This window comes from Pyrgilauda ruficollis, unplaced genomic scaffold, assembly GCF_017590135.1.
Source record: "Pyrgilauda ruficollis isolate IOZ18807 unplaced genomic scaffold, ASM1759013v1 scaffold15, whole genome shotgun sequence".
NCBI classification, from domain to species: Eukaryota; Metazoa; Chordata; class Aves; order Passeriformes; family Passeridae; genus Pyrgilauda; species Pyrgilauda ruficollis.
Window position 1 is genome coordinate 10,459,899 of NW_024513654.1, and position 18,771 is coordinate 10,478,669.

General features: G+C 38.8%; 1 protein-coding gene across 1 annotated transcript in view; it reads left to right on the plus strand.

The window, feature by feature from the left end:
• Positions 1 to 18,771, plus strand: part of SORCS1 (sortilin related VPS10 domain containing receptor 1) — a 258,603-nt gene that overhangs the window by 154,777 nt on the left and 85,055 nt on the right. Inside the window, exons 4-5 of the mRNA XM_041461224.1 lie at positions 1,339 to 1,497; positions 14,818 to 14,891. Coding sequence (XP_041317158.1) covers positions 1,339 to 1,497; positions 14,818 to 14,891 — 233 coding nt within the window. The remainder of the gene's footprint in view (positions 1 to 1,338; positions 1,498 to 14,817; positions 14,892 to 18,771) is intronic.

The following is an 18,771-nucleotide window of genomic DNA, read 5'->3' on the forward strand; positions in this document are numbered from 1 at the left end:
AGGCTAAATTGTTACACTATCAAGGAGGTTTCTAGGAACAGAAAAAAAAAGATTTGGCAGCTGCTCAATAATGAAGGACATGTTCTGTGTAGATTATATGTGTATTTACACCTTCACATACAATAGCTCTTTAGCATCTGATGTCTCACAGACACCAGATGCTATGCTTCCTTGTAATTCCTAGGAAGAGAGTTAAGTTGTGTCTAACTCTGTCTACCTAAATGAAAGAAGAGAAGGAAATGAAATATGCAGTGCTCAAACCCAGATAGGAATTTCTTCTGAGAAATGCCAGGTGTGGATATTTTCATTTCAGGCTTGTCTAAAAACAGATCAGTGTTTGCCATTTGCAAAGCAACTTAGAAAAAATAAAAATGCTAATGATTCAAGCCTTTAATACCATTCCAAGACAAATATTCTTTAAAACTTTTCATGTTTTTCATTCATGATGCCTTATTCCCATTCCTTAGGGGTATTACTCTGTTGCTTATTGAAATACTGGAACAATCTCTATTTACTGCTCAGACCTGTACATTCTCTCATGCAGAGACACATGAGAGGAGTAACTCAATATTGCCACTGGTTCATCAGCAATGCAGGCCAATTAATACCACAGCTAATAGGGTGAAGTAGCTGCTACAACTCTCAGTTGTCTTATCTTTTTTTTTACTTCTAAACTAGTGTTCCTGGACAAAGGTAGAAAGCAAATTTACTATGCAGAGATTATTTTTGATACACTACCAAATCTATATTCAAAGCACCATAGAAACTGGAGGTGGAAAGAACCCAGCACATTATCAAATGTGTTCTCATGCCAAAGCAAGACTGCTTGTAGCAGACAGCCAGGTAATATTTTAGTCAGGCAAACTGCCTTCTCTGAAATTTCTGCCAGAATCTAACAAAACCCACCATTAGAGATCAGCCACTCTCCTCTCTCTGTGTTTTGGGTTTCTTTTCTTAACACCTAAATTTTTGTCTGCCACTCCAGTAGATCATTCTTGAAAACCTAGCAGCCCACTTGCCTGCCTGGTAACTTCTGTACTCTAGTATTAAAAATTTCAGGTTTAATTTTTCAAATAAGCTAAGCACAGCTTCATTTAGATCTGGTTTAACTAGTGGTAAAATCATTCTGCCAATTTGATCATATGTTATGTATTTATATACGTAGCTGAAACATGCTATTTTCATTATTGAAACATTGGCTGTAGTAGTTTTGACGTTACATTGAAGCATTTTATAATAGTCATGTATAATAGGCTTCTCTGAAGTTCCTAGCTACTTTCCTAGTTTTCCATCTGACTCTTCTTAACCACTGTATTTTCATCTCTCCCTTCCATATAGATTATGCTGCTGACTGATCCAGAAGTTGAAAGCAGCTTATTAATCAGTTCTGATGAAGGAGCCACCTATCAGAAATACCGTCTGAACTTCTACATCCACAGTCTGCTCTTCCACCCCAAACAGGAAGATTGGATCTTAGCCTACAGCCAAGATCAGAAGGTAAGAGTCGTGGCTTGGTTTGCTTAGGGAGAACCCAGAGCTTCCCCATCTCTCTGTGCAACTGCTGCAAGAGCATTCAGGACAGTCTTTGGGGTGACACCAGGACAGTCTTTGGAAATACCAGTTTGGTATTTCTAAGCAGGAAACATTGACCAAGCCTCAGTGTAAAGGTCAAAGTAAAGGACGTGGGCATCTGCTGTGTTTCTGGGGCCTAGCCCTCTATTACTGATCTGGCAGTCTGTGTTTATTCATCCATCCTTTTGGCAATATTGTGTGACAGGCAATGGGCAGAGAAGACAGCTGAGATCCTTCACAAACCTCTAATGAGGCTTTTGGCCTCTTATTCGACAATTCTTTTCCTCCAGTTTAGTATCAGCTCCAAGAACAGTATAAGACACTCCTTGTTCCTCTCTGGTTGGCATATTTTCAAGTAGTTTTTGATTTTCTAAGAGGAAAAAGTAGCACTGAATCAATTTCCTTTGAAGTCCAGTCCCCTCAGTATGAGTAATCCATCAGCCAGATAAATATGCTGTGAGATTTGCCTTCATTTTTTGCTGCCCAACCTAACACAACAACACAAGTCTTTTTGTGGAGAACTCATTGGAATTTTTTGAAAATCAGACACATCAATACAAGTCAGTTTTCTTATGGTGGAAGATTTGATAGACCTCAATCCGTTTAGTTCAACAAAAAGCATATTGAAGGAAAAGTATATTGTTGCACATAAATGTTTCTATGGGGGAAGACAAATCATAGGAGAAACCATTTCAATTTAGTGATAAAAACTTCTAACAAAAATTGATGGTTAGGAGTCAGTGGCAGATAAACTCAGCTGTAAAGTAACTAGCCTTTGGAGCAAAATGCTGAGAAATTGCTGATTTCACATCCTGACGTTTTAAAGTTTTATTAATAAACCTGGAAAAAGACCAAAAGAGCTTGTTGAGCTCCCAGCAAGGGTAAAAGAGTGAAATATCTTGACGTTTAACATATAGGCTTTTACACAAAATACTTTAGTGGTCTCCTTCTTGTTTTGTGTATGATGAGTCTGTGAGAATAGAATCTGTGGATATAATCAATAAGCTAATTACTGGCTGAATTGTTCAGGTTATACATTAATGTAAAGATCAACATGAAAGTATGAAATCTGTGATGTTTTGTATCTGTGTAGTTAAATTAATTGTAAAATAATTACACTACTAATTTTCATTTTGCATAAATTAGGTTTGGTATTACAGTAAGCCTGAGAAAACAAAGGCATAAGGAAACTGAGTAAGTAGGTAAGGTTGCAAAATTATTGTATAGAAATTTTTGGAATATTTTCTTCCTTCACTTTACACTCAAAACCAGAATCCTTCCAGGACTGTAGCTTAATACCCTTTGCAACTGAGAAATCCATCTTGCCTCCTAATTCTTTCCGTGCAATCAGTTGCATGCAATACTTTTCACTCACCCCTCTCACAGCATTTTGTAGAGTGTGCTATGGTTATACTCTGTTCAGAGGAATGTGCAGATTAAATTATTTCTCTGTGTTTAGTATTTAATTAGACAAGGTCAAAATGTTTCGTTTCCGTTGTAGCTGTTGGGTTCTCTGGACTGATATGAAACAGAACAGAAGCTGGTCTCTGATGTCTTTTTAGGACCATTGGAATGAAACTTACTGTGTTTAATAACAGGAAATTTATGATGTGAAGATCAATGAAACTTTCACAGGGAGCTTTGTCAAATAAAAGTAGCATATAGTAAAAAATTCATTTCAATTGCTAGTGTATTCAGTCTGGTCAGGAAATAATTCTGAATTAGAGGCCATGTAGCTAAAGCTTATTTAATTTATGATTGATGGCTACCAAGAAGTATATCATCACAATTTCATAGGAAATGCCCACTCTTCCACAGACTCCTTAAAGACAATCTGGATGTAAGAACACAGGGTCTGTTTGTGTGTTAACATGAATTTATGGGGGTGGTGTTGGAGTTGTGTGTATGGGATGTGTGTGAAGTGTTTGGGGAGAAAGGATGCAGGCTGTATTATAAAATTTTTTTTGTTATGGAATTGATTAGCAAATTGAATAACTGTTGGTAATTCAATACTGTAGTTACAAGACAAAAATCAGGTAGCACAAAATCTGCAGATCTGTACCAATTAAGTCCAAAACAGAATTTTAAAAGTACACTGAATGGGTGTGAGTCACAGACCTGGTTTCTACTTTAAAGCCTAATGAATACATTTTCTGACTTTGACAAGCTTTGCCCAAGAACTGTAGAGGGTAACCAGCAGACAAAGAGTGTTAATCAGCTTGGACTAAATTAAATGTAACTCGAACTAAGGGTCAAGTTCAGCCTATGGCTAAGTGTAAATGACTCCCATTGGTTTCATGCTTGTGTATCCAAAGGCAGAATTTTCTCAGAGTAATTAAGAAGTCCTGCAGGTGTTTAGATAATTGCAGTGGGAGCTGAGGGGTGCTTTGCAACAAATGATACTGCTGTTAGCTATTTCCTGATCCTGTGCTAGGGCCATATTTAAGGGAAGAGAGTTCATTACTCCTTGGATTCCAGGCACTGTGTGCATACTGACTTGAGAGTCACCCAAGGAGGCAAGGGAAACATATCTGCACGGTAAGGGATTCACATTTTGATGCCACTAACTTGGATGCTACTGACTGAAGAGGCTGTGAGGGTTTTCTTGATGAGGACTTTGAAGAGTAAATTGTATTTTGACCAGTTAGGATTGGTGCAGTCATTTAATTTTGCTGTTGACAGGAGGGAGGTGATAATTAACTAGAAAACAATTTTACATACTCCTAACAATCCACTTGATTGTTGTCATTCATTTGCATCATGTCCTTGCAGCAAATAGGATGGGGAAAAATCAGGTGGTGAATAGAGCAAGAGCTGGAGAGACAGGAATTACATTGGATCTGGACTGTTTTGGTTCTCAGGAGGTGTCCATCCAGTTGAGGATTGATGAGGGCAAAGCCAATGGTAGTGGAGGCCTCTCATTGCTCAGTTGTAATAAACAGTAAACACTGAATCATTCCTCAATGTCTTCACAGCCCTCTGAGTCTGTTGCTATGATCAGATCTTTTCTTGTTTGTTTGAATAGGGGTTTACTCAATGGCAGGGAAATCTGTTTTAGCTGAAGTAATTTTATGTGCCAGTTTCTTGGGTGTTGATTATGAGTGAATGTCATTAATTACTGGGGTTCAGCTACAAACAATAACTCATTAAGCTTCAGTGACTCAGTTGCTTTTGTTCCCATCTTCTGTCTCTGCCTTGGGCAGTGGACTTGAATTACCACTGCTGACAGACCAGTCCCTAATTCAGTCATGGCTTTTTCCTGCCAGTCTTGAGAAAAAAAAAGAGCAGCAAACCATCTGCTGCCTGCACTAATTGCTTCATGATTGCATTAATTGTTCTGGCTGAAAGTACAGTTGTTACATGGCTGATTCTCACCACATAATTGCAGAACTACTGCATGCTTCTCCATTTTCTGCATAAAGGAGTTGCAAATCAGAAGGAAACTCCAGACACAGTAAAGCAGTTCTTGTGAGGCAGAGGCTTTTTGGAGGTCTTGTACATGTAAGCTCTCATGGGTTTAATCAGCTTGCTTGTAGAATGAGGGGCTGTATTTTATGGGAGTATTACTTATGTATTACTGTGTAATCTTCAAAAGTGGTTTGCTGTGTAATCAGACCGTGGAATAGAAGAGCCTCTAGTTCATGTGGAGACATCTTCTGCTATTCAGATGGGTCAGGCACACAGAGGAGTGGTTTGTAATCAGCCAGGAATAACAGAGCTATTTGGGGAGATGAAATAAAGGTGAAATTGGGAAACACAAGTCAGACAGGCAAAATGTAGAGTCGTAATTGCCCAGCTCAGGAATAAATGCACAAAGGCACTCAAGTACTGAAAGGCAGCAACAGAGGCTGAAAAGCAGGTTTAAAACTGAGTTATTGTTGTTGCTCTTCACTCTCATTTTAAAGTAACTCTTGAAAAGCGAGGCACCCCAAATTAAAGGAGCCCTGTCAGCATAGCACTGGTAAATTAAGAGGTTTACGTTTTGGGGTTTTTTTCTTTCTTTATTTGTTTTGGTATTTTCCAAATGTCTGGTTCCATCTGCCTACCTTTTTTTACTATGTGTATCATGCTGAAAATTAATGTTAGGGACTGATACTTGTCTGTATTTCTAAAGTGCTGAAATTTGGCAAATCAGGAAACTGATACTTTTGGGACAACATATTTTCTCACATCAAACCGTATCATCTTCTTCATTTTCCTGCATTAAAGGATGTCCACTCCTCATGCATGTAAGTGGAAGAGAAAGGTATTCTTATATTTGGGATAACAGAGAAACCACTTAGAGAAGAGATACAGATTCATATGGCCACAGGATGTCTGTGAGAGAGCAGGCCAGCACTTAAAAGTACCTTCAACATCATCTATCCATGTGTTTTGGTCCAATGCTTGTGTCTGACAGTGGCCTATCTGCCATAGATGTAGCCAGAATTCACTCTTCAAGATGTGATGGGCTACTCTGATTACACTCTGTAATTTTAAAACCATTCATTTCACTGGATTAGGTTCTTTTGAGGGGGTGTCTGCTTGGAAAAGGATCACACTGAGATCCTCCAGGGGTTCCTTTCAATATAAATTATTCTTTTTCTATTTACACACTCTCTGTTTCAATGGTAACAGTAATTTCTTACTTAGACCAGAGAAGCTAAAATGAAATCCAGATTAATTTTCTCAGAAATTGCATCATAGGTAAAAAAAAAAAAAAAAAAACCCCCAACATTTTTTTTTTTTTTTTTTTTTTTTTTTTTTTTTTTTTTTTTTTTGCTACACTGCTGACAGCAGTGGTGACAACAATTCAGAGGACTATTCACTTGGGCTAATGTTAGCTGAGGGAGGCTAATCCCATCTAAAATTAATGGAGAGGAAAAAAGCTTCTCTAGAGTGGTAAGCATTAGCCACTTTGAATCATCCTCTGGAAAAGCCTATCTCTTTTGACAGACTGTGGACACAACCAGGGAACTAGTTTGCATAAAGCTAACATTAGCCTGTGTGAATAACTCCCCCTTTCCCTGTGGCATCACTCCTGCAACAGACTACACTGTTTGTGTTAATATTTGGGGCACCACTAATAGTCCAAGCCAGTTTTCCAGCAGACCTGGTACTCTTTGATGCACATTGTTGAAGATGGATAAAGTAACAAGTAATTTCCATATTAAAAGTTGTTTGCCCGAGCTTTTGCAGCGTTGCACTCTCTGCTTGATCTTAGATACCTCTTCTGGGTTACTTAGGGGATGCATAGGGCCTTCCTCAGGAAGGCCTTGTGAATGCTGCTCCCTGTTTTTAAGGCATTCCATGTGTTTGTGTTTTTAAGCAAGTGATGCACAGAAATACCCTCGTGTAGCTAGGGCTGCGTGTGAGGACTCAAAGCACAGATACCTGTTCGGCATCATGGGTGATAACACATCTTGCACACAACCCTTTGCAAATATCCCTTGCTGTCTCTAAGCAAATTGGTAAGTTTGGTGGCAGCCAGCATTCTGAAAATAAACAAGGAAGGGACCTCAAAAGAAAAACAATGATGACAGGTTGTATCTTCTTTTTTTTTTTTCTTTCATTTTTAAATTGGCCATAAGCCAGTGTAGAAAGTGTGTTGGAAAATATAGTTTCCTAGAGTACCCATCAGTCTTTTACAGACCTCACTAAGCATAACATGCTGGGGTAACAATTTAAAATAAAGAATGGAATTGAAAGTGAATCTCTAATGTTGTTTCCTACTCTTAATAATAAAGAGGAAAAAGGAAAGAATCAACTAGCAGAGCCCAGTGGAAGATAGATTTCTGGGCCAGGAGTGTGATCAGTGAATCAGAAGGAAAAACTTTCAAGCAGTAATCACTGTGCTCTTCACCACTGACTCACTCATCTTTAGGCAAATCAATATATCCTTGCTTATCCATCTGTATAAGCATCAGCTCTCTGTACCCTTAGAGAACTTGTTCTTTTTCTGGTTTGGGATCCTGGATACATACTTTTAGTTAAGGGATAGATCTGTTATTTTTCTGCAAGATTTTCTATGTTCTGTATAGCTCCACTTTTCCTACTTCCATGAAAAAAAAAAGACTTTTTTCCATTCAGTCAGAGTTGGATGGTTCACTGGATTAGGAATGAAGACATGTACTCCATACTGCTGGATGTGCTACTGCCCTCTGTGGTGTTGAGCAACTCCTGTCACTTTTCTGTGCATGGCTCACCTCTGTCTTCTCTTGCTCTGTTTCTGTCATTTGGTTGAGTGGAATCTCCAAAATGTCTCCAGTTTCTTATTATACAAAGTGCCTGTCAACACTGCATTCACTTGAAGCTGTAGGTTTTAATATAATGCAAATGATGAACAATAATTTCTTTTTAAATTTAAAGCTGTGCATGTGTGCATGAAAATTCTGACACTTTGCCCTAAATTATGCTGTAGTAAGCCTTTTCTTTTCTGTTCTCATTCAAATACGGTGCACTTTTTAAACAAAAATGTGCTTATTTATTGCAGTTATCTAAGCAATTATGAATCTACTTAGTAAATTTACAACACAGCAGAAAACAAGTTCTGGGTACCCTGGTGCCTGTAGCAGAGATAGTATTTCTTAGTAGAGAAGGGATTTAACCTTGAGGACAACATACTAAGTGGAGTGGTAAATTCATCATCCCTTGGACTTGAGACTGGGTCTTTCCAAATGATACAATCTAGTTCAGCCATCAGTTGTTGGCCTGAATAATTCTCTCTGCTGCTTGAGTTACTGGTAAAGACGGTGCAGCATCTGTTAGGAGGAGAGCACACTGATGATATTAGAGGCTCCTTCTGTCTTTAAAATATATATGCCAGTCAGAGTCCTTTAAATACCTCCTGGTAAAACATATGCTTCCTGTCGCTTTTTTAGCATATGAGCTGAATGAACTGGGGACATCATCCTAGTGCAGTTACTTGCAAACTGCCACAAAATCAGAATACTGTCTGGTGTGGCTCATAGCTGACAGTGAGTTATTGAGGTATAGGTGGGAAGAAACCTGAGGGTCATCTTCAGGGTGCTTTGATGTGCTGAACATTCACAAAAGCAGATGCTGTGTTATGGCCATACCGAACAGCTCTGCGTGGCAGTAGCATGTGGTTCATCAGCAAAAGCAGCTGCAGGGCTGCAGACATCACTGGTGTTTGAGTGGTCTGTGAAGCAGGTATCTGACAGCTTCATCACTCTGGCGTGTTTCCATCAGCATTCAATAAACACCAATTATTGGTTACCCTTATTGATGGTTCTGTGTGCATGATTAATGCATTGCCTGCAACTTAAAATGTTCAAAGTCTATGCAGCATCCTGTGAACTTTATTGCTTCAAGGATATTTAAGCTTCTTAACAGTGGAACTTAGAAATAGATCACAGATCTAGGAAGTAAATGAGTATGAGCCCTGTAGCCCATTTCTGTATGTTTTATTTTAGGAAAGAAATACCATAGATGATTTCAGATTCTTTTTTATACAAAACATGCTGTTCTGTTAAATGCAGTTTAGAAGAGAAAAACCTGGTCCATAGTGTGATTCAGGGAATAGCAGCATACCTCCCAACCTTTGGCTGCTCTGAAGAAGAAATGCCCCATGCAGCAATTTCTTTAGATGTAAAGTACTTTGATACCCAAGTAATCTGCACTGGATGCATGTGGGGTACATGTGTCCATCCAAATCCCTGTTCGTTCCATTTCATTCCTATTTTGTGATGTCTCTTTGGCCACCATGGAAACTTCTCTCCCACTGTGATAATTTTTCATCCAACAGATAGAGTCAGGGATAAAGGGGTGTGCAAGACCATAAAGGACCATTGTTTATGCCTATATAAATATATTCAATCTGAAGTCCTTCTCTGATGCACTAACCCCACTTTTTCTGCAGATTGCATAGAAAGCAAAGAAATGCAAGAGAGATTTAAATTGGAGAAGTACATCACCAAATTGCAGCAATCCACTTGATGCCTTCCCAACTGTTCTTTGCTTTCCTGAGATTGTAGATCAGCTCAAAATATGGTCTTTCTCAGTTTAATAATACTTGAAAAATGCTCTTATGAACAATGAGGATGATGACTGAAACCTTGTAGAAGAATAGAATTTCTTCAAATGCACCTGCATTTGTAGTAGTAGTAAAAGTAGTAGTGGTGAAGTACAATTTATCAGCAATAAATTTATTCTGCATAAATGTATGAGAAGAAGAAGGACTTGCTGGCATGTATTTCAAATACTGTTGTTGCATCTTGAGAAAAAAATTATCTTTATCCAGTTGGACTCTGTTATGTTTATAGTTAAAGCTAAACTGCTTTTGGGATGTTGTATTCCCTGGTGAATTTGAAATTTGAGGAAAAGAAAGATCTCTCAAAATATTTGTATGGTTCACCAGTGCAAAATCTGTGGCTGAGATGCACTGGTGTTCGGAGGATTTTTGTATGTGAATAAATGGTGTGTGAAGGGGTGAGGGGCAAGCAGCATGAAGAGCATTAGTTTTAATCATCTCATAGAAACATGAGGAAGTGTAAGAGTCAAGAAATCAGCATATGTGAAGTACCAGGAGCACTGGCTAGTAGAAACCTGCTCATGGAATTAGAGATGAGTTTGAATCAAACCCAGTGCTTTCAAAGCTATTCTGAGCTAATTTTCCAGTTGCATCTGGGTTTTTTTAGGTCAATAAAGTAGTGTAGATTGATATTTTTTGGTCTGATCTGTGTCCAGGGAGAATGAGTTGAGAGTGCACGGAAACTAGCAGTGACAAAAAGAGCCTTTTCTTTTTTGAATGTTAGACCAAAGTTGGCAAACCCAGTCAACTCAGACTCCATGCTGTATTCCATTACAACATGTTTAGGGGACATCTCTAAAGTAAAAGAGAAATAATAGGAACTACTAGCTTTCTCAAAGTATTTCCCTAATGTCACTTCCAACATGCAATTTAAATCACCCTTTATTTAACCAGGTTTTGAATTTCTATGTGCATATTTTTTGTTGCATGAGATTAAGTCATTGTATAAATTTAATATCCTCATCAGCATAGGAAGCACATGGAACTGCTGCATGATTCAAGATCTGTTTGTGGAGAAGAATCAGAATCAAATATTTAATCCAATTATTTTAAATGCTGAATGATGAAACATCATGGACCCTCAGGGTCAGTTGTATCTGCAGCAATCTCTAAAGGCACTAAAGTGAAGATGGAGGCACAAGACATTCCTCACATAACAGCTTTGGCTAGGAAAAGTAATTTGTTGAAAACAGAAGGGGTAATGGTAGGTCTTGACTGGCATAATGATCCTTTAGGTGGTATTATATCAGAATGGGTGGGTCAAATAAAACCCAGTTATTCTTAATGGAACATTTTGGAAAAAAATCATGTTTTCTCCCTATATTTCATAGAATTTAGTTGGGGTTTTTTTTATACTGTGAAATGCAAAAGAAAAAATTAGCCGAGTCTGAAGTTGGTGCTGGAAAGATGAGGAAATTAGAAGGGGAAAAGAATAATGCATAGCAACTGTATCCTGCTGTTACCTAGATATCCCACAGCATTTCAAGGTGAAGCTTACACTATCCCTATGAAATACATGAGCAGCTCTTGGGCTTCTCATACAGGCTGGGAAACAAAAAAAGAGGGAGGGGGAGTATCCTATCACGTCTGGTGTAGATAAGGAAAGAAGTTCAGTTGTCAGATGTCAGCTTTCCCTACTCCCAGAGACCGTGGTGTCGTGTTGTGAGAGGGCTGGGAATTGTCTCACCATTCAAAGGGTTTATTTGAATCCCTGCTCAGCCTCAGAAGGTATTTGTAACCTCAGAACAGCCTTTTCTTTTCTTTTCCTTTGCATTTCTTTTCTCTTATATAAATGAGGTAGGTGGTAGGTTTCTACTTCACAGACTATTAAGATTTAAAAAAGGAAAACAAAGCAAACCCAGACTGTTCAATGGTTGTTACACAATCTGCGTATTACACAGAAAAAAAAATGTAGACGGGAAGAAGCAAGAAGAGAATTATTCCTTGAGGAACAAGGGTCAAATCTGAGAGATCAGTACAAGATTTGTACTTCATAACAGTTTTGTCTCCATGAAAACAGAAATGTCAGCTTGGCCCTCAGATGAAAACATACCATAAAATTGTAATAGGTTCCTTTTCTATCTGCGCTCGAAAAATAAGTGTAGCAAAGAACATTCTCTGTCTTCAGTCTAATAATGCAAATTGTCATCAGACAGCAGTGCTTGCCAAAGAAAACAAAATGTCATCTTTGAAGGGACTGCATGCACAAGGCTATCACAAGAAGTCCCAAGAGAGAGAGGGATTTTGTAACAAGAGCAAAATGCCATGCTGGGTTTAAAAAATATCCATTCAAGCACTACAATTGCTAAAAGGGGAAAAATAATCCCAGCTGGATCATAACCGATGCTTGAGAGAAACAGAGCCTTCAAAGACTTCTTTTTTTTGGTCCAACTGAATTAACTAGGTTTAAAAATTAATGATACTGAGAATAAAATATCTGAAAAAATCCTTACTGCAATTTTTTTTTTTTTTTTTTTGGCGGGGTGGTGGTTGTACATAAGGTGGGGAATTCCCCCTTTGCTAAAGATACATTAGTGCTTCTTGCTCTGCTGTGAGTCAGTAAAGGCCAAAGCTGGTGCTGAGATAATGGCAGAGGATGAAAAACCTTCTAATGTCTGGTTATGAAAGTGTCTTATCAAAGACAATGACAGCTCTGGAATGGGCTCCCAGGGAGCTGGTATTTCCCTTTGAGAGCTGTTGCCTTTTCTCACATGCTGTCTCCAGCTCACTGGGCACTGGCTTCTAATTTAACAGTCCAGCCCTCACAGTAGAATTGCTGGATCAATTTCCTACCTTTGAAACAGACTTAGAAACTCTTGCATTTCTCCACTTCTTTGCCTGAATCACGTCTTCCTCAGGGCACAGATCAGGAGAAAGCAGGGCTGTCTGGGTGCTGTGCAGCATCACAGCCTGTGTTGTTGTGGGGGAGATGAAGGATGCCCCAGGCCAAGGTCCCTCTGGAGGAAGAGCCAGAGGGGAGCTGTGGCACCGGAGCTGTCAAGCACTGGGCACTGCAGTGGGACTGCAGGCGGGGAGGAGGGTGCTACACCAGCACAGAGAAAGCTTTTGCAGGCTGTGATTAATTCATTCTGGGCACCATTGCTGTCACCAGCAAATTCAGAGAGAATAACCTGCTTATTAGGGAATGACAACTTATTAGTTGCGTTCAGGGAAACCACAGAGGAACGAGGGTGAAAGATAAAAAGTGGGAAAACAAGATTCAACATGATGACTTCAGCTGTCAGAGCATCAGTGTCCCTGGAAAGCTTGCATCCTGTTTATCCCTGGTCTGGAAATACAGAGGTATTTACTGAGTTTGGATTGCTCCCTGTTCTTAATTGAAGGTTCACATGAGTTTTATTGAAACTTAGATTACTGTATGTCAAAGACAACACTTAGCAGACAAAAAAGTACTTCACCATGAAAATAAAAACTTTGACATCAGTGAGATAATAGATAACAGCAATAGCTTATTGTTATCATGTTTATGTTTGCTGCAATTATAAAAAACTGGTCTAGAAATGGATTTTGAGTATGTAGGAGGGAAAATACTTCCTGTAAGGTAAAGTTCTTGAATAGATGACCTTAAATCACTTCAAAAAGTGGTTGTTCAATGTTCAAAAAGATTTTCTTTAATTTCCAAAAAGAAAAGTGTTCCTTTGTTATACTTAGTGTTTCCTAAAGTTTCAAATAAAAATGTATCTATAATCTTCTACTTAAGGAAAAATAACAGACTCACTGAAGTTTTAAAATTAGATGCACTTCTAGCCACAGAAGTAAGCTGTTTTCCCCTCTTCTTACTCTTATCTTCTGTCCGTCCCCTCCACCTTCTTCCCTCTCTCTTCTTTGACAGTGTTCAAGAGAAGGGGAGATTAAAGAGGTGAATTTTTACCTTTAATATTTCAAAGTAAATTTTAACACATGCCAGTCTACTCTTTACTAAAAAGCTATTTCAATTAGTTTTTCCATGTTCTTAAAAGTTTTTTTAACATAGGAAAGGTATGGATATTAAGTTTTGCATTTGGAATCAATATCCAAATAAGCAGACCTCAAAGTTTTTTTACATCCCAGTCTCATAATTATTAAAACACATTCAAATTATCTTTTTGATGAATGCAAAGCTTTTAAATCATCATTTTTTCTTCTGGTATTCTCAAAGACATCCATTTTTCCTACCAATCCACTGCCACTTCATGATCCAAAAAAATTTGCCATGGTTTGCACATAAAGATTCAGGTCATCTGCATTTTATGCAAAATTCTTTAACAGTTGTCATGAAAAGAGAGATAGTAGTTCAAAAAACAATGTCCAACATCTTCCTTGACAGAAAAGGGGACTGACCAAGTCTACCAATCAAAGAAAGGAAGGGAAACAGGATGAATCTGCAAGAAGAGTGTAGGGCTGACTGCCTCTCAGTCCTTCCACATGATGAATTTGAAGCTAAATTAAGCAAAAGAAATAGCAGAACCCAAGTGATCCTTCCCTGTGCTGGCCTTCTGAGAATTACTTGGTGGCAGCACTTAGGGAGAGCAGCTGTTCGTAAGTGCTCTGTAGTAGTAACATTTGTAAATCATTCCACAAAGACATGACAGAGGATTTTTAATACCTGTAACATGCCCTTTTGCTGACCTTTCTCAGGCTGGTTTGGTATTTATCATGGAAGGATTTTCTGAAATGATTGATGTATTTGGATATTGTTTGCATAACCAGACGAGGAGAAGGTGTCACGTTGTTGGCAGGAGGACAAGAGCAGAGGGAGGATCACACATTTCCTTGAAACAAGTAACTTTTGCTGTTTCAACTCATCCAGTCCTGCAAGGCAGGTCTAGACATGTTAGAACATTTTTTGGTGCCAGATTGACAAAACTTCCTAAGGATGGCACTGCTAATGGAAAAAAAAAATGTTCTTCTGAACATAATATTGAGGAAGGCAAGTGGGTGATGAATTTTCACTCAGGGCAGGTTGCTGGGTTTACCCATAAAGTGATCCCTCAGGTGCTACCAGTTGTGTCCCATATCACAAATCTCAGTATTCTCTATGGCAATAAAAGATACCACAGACACGTTTCAGCTGCCCCAGGTGTGTCTCTTTGAGACTGGGATGAATAAAAGTCCAGGTCACTGTCTCAGAAGTGGTAAAAGGTTTTTCAGGTTAATTTATCTGGTATCTTTGTGTTTCACTGTGATTCATGACTGTTTGGTTTTGTCCACAGTTATTCAGTTCTGTGGAGTTTGGCAGAAGATGGCTGCTTCTTCATGAGGGAGTTACACCCAACAGGTTCTACTGGTAAGAGCAAAACCCTCTTCCTGATTTCCTTGACACAACTTCCCCACACATACAGAGGTGTTGGAATGAAGTCTTGAAGGCAGTGTGGCTGAATACAGCCTGCACTTCTGATTTGTTGAGATGAATTTAGAGCTGGTATGAAAGGGGAATTATTTATACAACATTGGAATGTGGGGGTCTTTGATCTAAGAGTCATGCAGAACTGAAATATGCTGAATAATAGTCTGAAGAAAGCACTGATTTAGGATGGGAGAGTGAAGAGTTCAGTCTGGTCCTGCTACAATTAAGGGACAAAGCCTTAGGTCTTGGAGGACAACAGCATTTCTGCCACAGATAGACATCCTCTAGTGGCTTTAATTACTGTTAGACCTGCTTAGTCCTTGAAAGTGAACATTTCCACTAGACAGAAATCAGTGTAACTTTGATTTACTTGGAAAACAAAGCTGAGAGATAGAGACACTCAACTTTTTTTTCCCCTGCAGACATGGTTGTATAGTCTAAATCAAATATAAGGTTTTCTTGTGTTTTGGTGTAAATCTGTGGGAATTCTCATCAATTCCTTATGGAGGCATTAGTCTGCCTGTGAGCAGAAATGGGTTTGTGTCCTGTGAATATGACTTTAGAAGAGAAGCTTTTGATAAAATAGTCATCTTGAAATTGGGAGGAACTGAACCAATGATTAAAATGAGACCAGCGTGGTAGTTTCTAAACTATAAATTTATGTCAAATCCACAGGTTTTGAACATAGCAAGATTCATGAGTGGTTCAGTCAAATATTTTCTTTTAATTTATAAAAGAAGGAATAGCTCTAGGTCACATTTACTTCCAAAGTTGAATTTATATTTGGTCTGCAAAGGATAGACCAGAGATTTTGTTTGCTGCTTCTGCTTTTTAATCCTTTCTCAGAACCTGTGTTAGCTGAAGCTAATGCAAGCTAAATTCCATTTTAAACTTAGACTCATTTCTGTGGGAGTGTCTGTACAGACAGTCACATGTGTGTTTATATCACTATTTCTTTCCTGCAGGACTCATAACAGGGTCTCAAAATGTCAGATGCAAACACAGAGCTCTACACAACTTCTGGGGTTTTTTTCTGGGTTAGTAAAAGCAGAAAGTGATAGAAATCTGGGTGTCCTGTCATGGAGACATCCAACAAAATTGTAATTGCTGAAGGGTCTCAGGGGGCTGAAAGGACTGTCCCTGTTCCTGGATCTCCACGTCCTGTAGAGTACTCCAAGCCTTTTGAAGTTTCCTGTCATTTTTTCCTGCTTACAGTTCTGGTTTATTGTGAAATGAGCTGCTGGATGCCTGCAATAAGAAAAATGATGAAGTTATAATTTTCCCTTTCTGTGGAGCTCAAATTTGAAGGCCTCTTAAAACCTAACAAATAAGGGAACTTAGGCTTGGGGCTTCGAAGGCAAACAGCAAGTTAAAAGATGAAAAAAATGTTCCAACCACCCATCTAGTTTCCCTACAGCCATTCACAATGCATGAAACTGCAAGCCTGTATTTTCACCTTGAACAGAATGCCCCTTGCATAACACACCTCAGTGTAAGCTAGACTGTACTTTTGCTGTCAAAAGTGAGAATAATACAACTTGTGGAGACACTGTTGCATCTCATTCTGGCATATTTATAATGACCCTAGGACAAAAGAATGATTTTAGCTGCAGTTCTGTGGACAATGTCAGTCTTCAAACACATCTACAGCAGAAAACAGCTGTGACTGTGTGATTGAGAACACCACAGAGAGCAGCACTGGGCTTTTATATGCATTTCCATTCTGTGCAGCCAGGTACTTGAGTTTACAGCAGCACTGAAATGCTGAATCAGAAGGGAAGCCCTTTGTACTCAAGGCATGGTCACAGTTGGCAAGAGGGAGCTGAGGCCTAAGAGGGTGCAGAAGTACAGTTGAAATCCAGATTTCTGCAGCACCATCTCTGTAGCCAGTGCTGGTGTACAGGTTGGGTAAAGCCTTGCTCAGTGCCCCATGATTTGTTGTTGGTTGGGCTTTTAAAATTCATTATTATATATTTTGGCTTGTATGCAGAGTGTAATCAGCCTGAAAATTGAGAAGACTGACTTCATTATTCTTAAGAGCAGAAATAAATAGTGAAGCAAAATGTCCTGAAGTCACAACTTAGAGCAGAATATGGGGATACTCTCTCCTATTCCTGGTGCTTTATGGCTTTGAAGGGATCAACCAGGACACAGCTGTACTGGGCAGAGAATGGGGGAAATATTCTGATATCTAAGGAAGGCTGAGGAGTTCCTTTAGTACAGATTACTTCCAGTACTCTCTAAACTAGGACTTCTCTAAAATTGGAAGACACAAAGCAAGGCCTCTGGCATCAGGCCTTCTTGAGGCTACACTTAGTTACGCTGCTTGTTTTGACAGGGAAGGTGCTTCTGGAAGACTTTAAAGACTTTTACATGGGTTTGAATGGTTGATGAAAGCAAAAGTGCATTTTCCTGATTGTTCACTGATATTTTCATTGCCATTTTAGCTTGTCATGTTGTCTTGTAAATAGCTTTTGGGTCACTCAAAAGTCTTGGGAATAAACTCCACTGAGCTTGCTAGTTTTAGTCTTGAGAAGGCTCTACCTGCAAAAACCATCAGAGAAGCTGTAGTGTCTTTTACAGCTGCATTTCTTGTATCTGTTGTCAAGAGAATTTTCTTCTTTATTTGTCTATTTTTGGCTGCTTTGTGAAACCCCTCTTCCTCCTATCACTCTAGAGAAGTTTAAACCCCTGAAGAAAAACAGTCAGATGATGCTTACTACATAACTCTGAGAAAACACTCTGTAGACACAGCTCAGTTCCTTGTAGCCCACGTGTACTTTGTATTCTTGCATCCTCTGTTTCATAAAGAGGAGTCATTAATGTGGAAATAGAATGTCTTTTATTCAAAGCTCTTCTGTTCCCCCTTTTCATTCTTCCACCCGCAGCTCTAAGTGATGCCCTGACATCCACACTTGTGATGAAAGAGGTGTAGTGTCTCTCTGTGAAAGGAGATATCAGGTGGGAGATGAGCAGATGAAGTCAAACCTTTAAAATGAGAGGTGACTGGAGACTTCTTGGCTTAAAAACGTCCATCAAAAACCAAAATAAAACAAATGTTGGAAAAAGAGATCTGTAATTTTCTACCTCATTAAAATATTGTTGGGACACACTTGTGGCTAGGCAGGCTTTAGTGATGGGCTGCTCTAACTGACACCTCTAATAATTTCTGTAATTTGGGTACCATCACATGCCTGTTTGCATAATCTAGGGATGTGGAAGAGGTGTACTGAAGAAAATGTACTCCACTCAGAAAGCCAACAACATATTATGTGTCAGGTGGAGACTTGGAAGAATCCACACTGTGTACAAGCTCAAGGCACAGAAGTTCTGTACTGTATCAACAATTTTCATGTTTTTTTATTATTTTTTCTAGTAGCTTCTTGAGATTTTGCTGTTAAATGTACTGTGACAGAAAAATGCATGGAAGTTATCAAGGTACTTTGTAATTCTGCAACTCTGTGCTCTGTGAAAATACCCTAATTACTAGGAAGGAGTATTCTAAGCAATATTAATTCAGCAGTGTAATACAGAAACAAGTTAATATACATGGATTATTTCTGATAGCACAGTGTTTACTAATATAGTTGGCATTAGGGAAAGGGAATGCAGTAGATCCTCGTTAAAAGAGTTGGATAAAAATGCTTTATTTAAATACTTCTGAGTTTATTTTTTGTGATACTTGGTGATTTTTGGTACACATTCCTATTGTGGAATTTTGCTGGTGTAGATGCTGGTTTGTAGTGAATAGAAATGTGAACACAGTTGGTAAACCAGTTGCACTGGGAATTACATTGCTTTTTTCTTCCTTTTTTAGAGT